Genomic DNA, 6,512 nt, shown 5'->3' with positions numbered 1-6,512 from the left:
CTTCCTGTTTCAATTGAACGAACAAAATCTTAAAGGATGATTAATGGTTCACAATTTTAACAAAAAATAACATTTCTCCGTATAAATGTTAAATTAAGGTAAAACCAGGTCAAAGATTAAATTTCATATCTAAGAGTCACATTAGCTGCATTCGACATTGTGATGGAGTGACTTTAGAAGAAATTGAAAAACTTTCATATTTAAAGACCAAAGGTACACAAGACAATTATGTAATACTAGTTCAGTAGCAGATCTGTTGTGGTCACTCAGTTTGATAGCCAGTGATTGAATAGGGTAGCACATATTTCTGTCTTCTTAATATTACAGCTTCTTGTGATACTGATGATTGACTTATGATGTCACACATTATGATTACAATCAAAGCTTGACTTTTGATATTTTAAGGGGTAAGGCTTAGCAGATCACTCAAAAATAGATGGAAAAAATATTCTGAATACAGTAATATCAAAAAGTCATAGATCAATTTTGCATATCCTCATACATCAACAAAGCACATTTTTTTTTTTTGGTATGTCACTCAGGTTCATTTTATTGAAAGAAGGGAAAAAGAAAGAAAAATTACCTGTTCTTGTACTTAAGCAGCGTTGCTGTAGCTGCCTGGATGGAAGCCGCAACCTCAGCTACAGTGTTGTTGGAACGGTGCGCTTCCAAGGAGACCCTGGAAAGCACGACAACAACATCCAACATAAAGTGCGCAAACTTCATAAGATCGTGCCGCCGAAGTTGCTTGAGAAATTGCTTTGCTTTCCCTCTGGCCTGGTTCGACTTCAACCTGTAAAGAGTTTTTATAGATATAAAAACAAACAAACACACAGTTGGATCATTGTCGAAGACACTACATGAGTGATCAATTAAACCAGATTACTAGTACTGACTGCTACATATGATGACAAAAAGTCTACACGCGAACGGTGACAAACAATGAGCTATGACGTAGATCTGTCATTTCCATTCTACCTGGTGTTCACAGTGCGTTGAGCATTAAAGAATAATACATCAATTCATGAGGCAATCACACGCCCCAAATGCTACTTTGAGCTAATGTATTAATGAAATCTGAATAGTACTAGTAATACAAAGACGCGCGCACCTAAATACAAATTGTCATGTCACGAATTTGCATACGCGCTACATCACGATCACACGTTGACCTAGGATTGACACCTAATTTTCAACTCGAAAGGTACTTCTACTACAGGGCTACTGATGCAAAATTTTCACAAAACTCTAGAAATGAGGTATGTAGAGCAAGCTTGAAATCCAGATTTTCATAAAAACCAGGTGCACAAGACATATTCTTGGAGGTATGAGTTCGTAACGTCGAGAGTCCATACAGTATGTCCTTTACCTGATGATGCGCTATGCGCGGTGCATTTAAAAACGCTTGTTTCCTATGGAGGATGTCACCACACTTTTTGTAATGAAACAGTTTGTTCATCTTGGTTTACCCAATAAAATTTGAAATACACCCTATTTAACCCGGGACAAATGATTCTTAGATTTACTTCCAATAATGCACAACAATACATATGTGAACATAGTGATAATTACAAACACACAAAATTTATACAAATTTATGATTATGATATTGATTATACCTGTTCAAGGTGGGTCAGCGAAGCCTTATATCCAAGCATGATCTGCTGCAATGCTCTCTGCAGGTGAGGAAGCCATCTAGTCCCCCCTGTCCTGGTAGGAATGGCCACCTGCTGGTTCACTGCATCTGCTGCCAGTTTCAGTCCACTGCGATTTTTGGGGCTATTGTGATAGAAGAGGTACAGCCCCAATACCAGGGTGGACAGGGTGGAATACAAGGCCACATTCTTCAGAGCATCTTTAAACGCGAGTTCTAGTCTGTACGCTGTGCAGTGGACAGCCTGCAAAACTGGACTATGTCTCGTCTTCAGCAAGGTTGCCACTCCACTGTTTTTCCCCATCATTACTGATGCTCCATCGGAACCGAATCCAATCAGTTTCTTTTTGAGGACTTCACTGTTGATTTGAAGATTTTTGTCAAGCCCGTCTGTGATTGTTCTAGTGATGGATTCCGCATCCGCTTTAGCAACACTGGACACTCCAACGAAGTGGGTTTTCGTTGTTCCATCGATTGCATATCTGACATACAAAATCTCTGCTTCTGTAATGGATGCATCAGTCGTGCCATCAGATATGAGCGAGATGTATTTCGCCCTCTCAAGATCCTCCTTCAGCTTGAGACGTTCAACCTAGTAATAATGCAAAAATTATGAAATTATGACTGAATTGTTAACTATTAATTGGTACTAAAAAGTATATCATTGATGTTTTGAAATGCATTTTGATTTTGATTTTTTTTTTTGGCTATAAAAAAGTTTTTACAAGATTTCCAGTGAAATAAGAGAGTCTATACTAAGTTTAAATCTACATCAGATATCTTAAGAGTGTAGGCTTACTGATTATTTTACAATGATGGAAAATACACAGAATAGAACTACTCAATGTCTACTTTCTCGCACTTCTATGCTGGTATTTTGTAGAAGAGGTGCCCCCCCCCCCCCCCTTTGGGCTTTGCCTTTAGGCTCTACCTTTATTTTTGATAAGTAACCAGAAACATCGTAACCCTACGGAACCTCGGCACCTCAACCTGTCTCGTTGAATAATCACCCATTTGTCATGTCCACCCCTTCTCACTAATTAAAGCTAACCTGGGAGAGGGGGAAGGGGATTGCTATATTAGGCCATTTACTCCAATAACTTAATAAATTCTTGCACTTACCTCAGCAATGTAGTGGATGAACTGTCATGCTGATTTGTCAGATGTGTACATATGACCTACATCAAGCCCTTTAGCAGCATCGAGTTCGGCCATCCATGAGAAGTCACTGAAAGGTCTACAATGGACAGCGACTGCATGGGCGTTGCGAAAAAGCAGCTGAAGTCGTGCAAGAGATAACGGATTCAATGTGGTCACCATCATTTCCGCTGGGCTCTTTCCGGGTGCAAACTCTTTTGCATTCTTTTGACTGATCGCGCAGTGGTGATTTTCGCTGCGAGCGTGACTTTTCACTGAGTCTAGCTTGAAGTTGTCAGTGCCTTCGTAGAAAGGATTCTGACGCATCCCTCCCGTCGCTCCAGTCTGCTTTTCCTCACGACATACTTTGCAGTACATTACGTGTTCTATGTCATCAAAGGCAAGCCAGTCAAAGTCCTTTTCCCATTCTTTTCTGTATGCCCTAACTCGCTTTGTAGAGTCGTATTCCTGATCCCTGGCATGTTTTTCTACCTTCGAACTCGGCTCTGCAGGTTTCGAGGCGCCGGGGATGTAACGCCACATTTTGAGTGATATCAAGTCGGCTCTCAAGTCAGAACACCTGGCTGGAGAAGCAGGGCCTACTACGACAAGATTGCGATCGATCGCGATGATGATCAACAACTAGCTTTCCACAGCTCATCCAGCCGCTGGTTGAAACGAAAGTAGCTTCCGCCGGCAATTCAAGCACGTGGACGTGACGCGTCAGGTCGTGCAACAGTCACAGCGCGCGAGTGTAGTGACCAAAGATATAGTAGAGATAACAAGCATGATACGAAGACGCGCGATAAAAATGGACACAAAATCATTGGCTACCTACATGACGATTCAAAAGTGAGCTAGGTACAAACTCATTACACCTAGAAACATTCATTTCCAAAAGTAGTGATATTTTTATTATCTTAAAAAGATTTAAAAATCATACTCGTAGCTTTTTTTTCCCATTAAAGGGATTATTTTGAAGAACGGGATTGAAAAGTAATAAGGATTAATCCATGGAGGTAGAAATTTGGCAACAACATGATCTAAAAATAGAGTTACACTCCCCTTAAAGACGCTTGATAAACAATGTTCAACAACTTCAACAACTTCAAAGACAGTGCGTTTTAGGCAAAGACGCACATCACATGAGACGGTCGCGCTATCTTTGAAGTTAATAGGTATTGTGGCCTCAGGTGATGTGCGTAATAAAAATGTGAATAAACGTGTACATTTTGGGAGTGAAAACTAATTAAAATTCTATTTTGAAATTATATTTCACTGAAAATGGAAGGTGTTTCTCTTAAATGCCACGAAACTTTGGTCACCTTATCATGTTTAGGCCTACTACAATTTTGTTTTTTTTAAATCTGTAGCAGTTAGGCCAGTCCGGCTCACATTTCTCTCCCTCCCCCCCCCCCCCCCCCTTTCCCTCTCTGTCTGTGGGTGGGTCATTCCATCCTCTTTGCTTGTTTCATTTTCTCCTCAAACAATCACTTTCCTATCGTGTGATATTATGACAGTGAATTCTCCGATGATGATTTGCGAGCCTCCGCTCGCCAGAGTGTCTTACAGCGGATACAAATTCCAAGTATTCTAAGCCAGACTACAGCGTTACAAATTCTCTGTCATAACCAGCTATCACCTGACACTCGCTTACCTGTGCAACGTGCATGAATTAAGCCGCCCATAGACAATCCAAAAACAAGGTTATCGCTTGTCGACAAAACCCTTATTTTATGGCTTACCACTGATTTGTAACTTTCTTTAACCCCCCCCCCTTGTATACTGCTTGATACCGACCAGAGAGGTGAGTCACCTCCCTGCCTTTTAGATACCGAGTACTCATTTGTTTCAAATTCAAAATCACAATGAAAAGAAATGTGCGAGAACAAGATACCCGTCTCATCAACAATTAATATTTATTGAATTAAATTTTGATTGTTGCCAAATTGAATAGATTCACGTGCACAAAGGTTCAAAGTTAATGAGAATAAAAAAAGTTCGCTTTACACAGATTTGAAGGGCATAAAGATAGATGAAACTGCTGTAGTGTTACTGTCTGTAATTCGGTCAGCTTTTAAAAACAATCAAAATGTTTTGAAATGTTCTCTGAAATCATCACGCATTATGATTGTAGATCTATGTATGCATCATCATCATTCTTCATCACCACCATATTTTACAGGTCGGGGCAAGAACCATGCCTTCTCGGAAATGTTGAAATTTATTTACGAACGCGTGCACGCCGTAAACACACGTAACACAACAAGCTTTAAAATAGTGAACAACAGGTCGTTCATTCTTCTTCTTTTTTTTTTTTTTTAGTTTCCAAACTAACTTTAGTAGTGCAAATGTAATTACGCCCGTGTTTTAGGGAATAATTACTTTTCTTATTTTTTTTTCATTCTGGCCTTTATTCCTTATCAATCCGCTCTCTCCTAGTACAGCATAGCTACTAGAATATTGCAAGTCACGTTTTGTTTGTAAACATGTGTACCGCCAATGGCATCACTCTCGATCAATCAACATGCGCACATGATGGTGCCTTCCTGGAAGCATACGTTCTTCATACGTCACACAGCTGTATTGAACACCAGCTCAGCGCAACGGCATGCAATATGGCAAGCCCAATTCAAGACTCGACCAGAAGATAAAACAACACAAACAACAACTAGTGATACGACGTTTATTTTAGAGATGAACAAATAATTTAATGATCTGATGGCACATGTACAGTATATCTCCCAGCCTTGCTGTAGTGTTACGTACTTTGCATTGTTTCCTTCTAGTTCTAGTGTTTGATGTACGGTAGACGGAAGGATAAACATTGACTTCACGTCCGTACGCATAATCATGTTGATAATACACGTTGCGTTTATACAGTACACTGAACGAATTGTACTAAAAAATCAGTCGATGTCATGTGAGATACAAAAGCGCTGATAGAAAGCGCTCGCTTGTGATCGTGTGAAGAGCACAGCACGTAGCACTCGGTGCATGCGCTTCTTTACTTTTTTGTTCTTCGCCTGCTGCATAGCCTGTGCAGAATGTAGCGTGCTCCAGCAAACGTACTGTATTGCGTACTGCATGCAAAAGGCGTAGAGGTACACTGCTGCGTGTGTACGGGCACGCGTGCCTATTATTACGAGTTACCGGGTACTCTTTGTTGTACAGGTAGTGTGGCTAGCTGCATTTATACTGATGCTGGTATACATTCAGCCACTGGCTATCGGCAATGAAACCGCGGTCTGTCGATGTCGCAGATCCTACCCCTGCCCCTGTGCAGCATACCGGCAGCTGCGGCATGGCTGTTGGTTCACAGTCTGCTGGAGGTGAGAGCCGTGCCAAATCCGTGGTGCAGGTCAATAAATGTAAGCATTTTTTACACATAAAAACGTAATATTCACACGGAATTATGAAACAGTAACGACTATTTATCAAAATTCACAATCTTTGGTACGACACTGAAGCAATATTTTGGCTAGCCAGACGGACTAGTAACTTCCGAATTTTACGATTTTTAGCTAGTCCGACGTGATTTTGGGTGGCCAATGGCCAGCGGACCATCGCCAATTTCGAACCCTGAAGTAACATTCGGCTCCATACAATGATGAAATAAATGTCGTATGTTTGTATACAAATGGGCAATTCTGCGGTTAGTAACGTTACATTTTAGGGACATTCTCATGATTGAAGAAAGATCTGCTTTTAATGCCGGTTA

At 40.6% G+C, this 6,512-nt stretch overlaps 1 protein-coding gene across 1 annotated transcript; it reads right to left on the bottom strand.

Moving 5' to 3' along the window:
• Positions 1-626: 626 nt before the first annotated feature.
• On the bottom strand, positions 627-3,334 carry LOC139742910 (zinc finger protein 862-like). Its single transcript, XM_071653416.1, has 3 exons — positions 2,837-3,334; positions 1,620-2,246; positions 627-793 (listed from the first exon to the last, which is right to left on the bottom strand). The coding sequence occupies exons 1-3, from the start codon at positions 3,332-3,334 to the stop codon at positions 638-640; spliced, it is 1,281 nt and encodes a 426-aa protein (XP_071509517.1). The 3' UTR covers positions 627-637.
• Between the last annotated feature and the right edge of the window lie 3,178 nt (positions 3,335-6,512).

This window comes from Diadema antillarum, unplaced genomic scaffold, assembly GCF_040938485.1.
Source record: "Diadema antillarum isolate AM-2024a unplaced genomic scaffold, OU_Dant_1.0 seq00001036_RagTag, whole genome shotgun sequence".
Lineage (NCBI taxonomy): Eukaryota > Metazoa > Echinodermata > Echinoidea > Diadematoida > Diadematidae > Diadema > Diadema antillarum.
The sequence above is the reverse complement of the archived record's forward strand: the minus strand, read 5'-3'. Positions and strand labels throughout refer to the sequence as shown.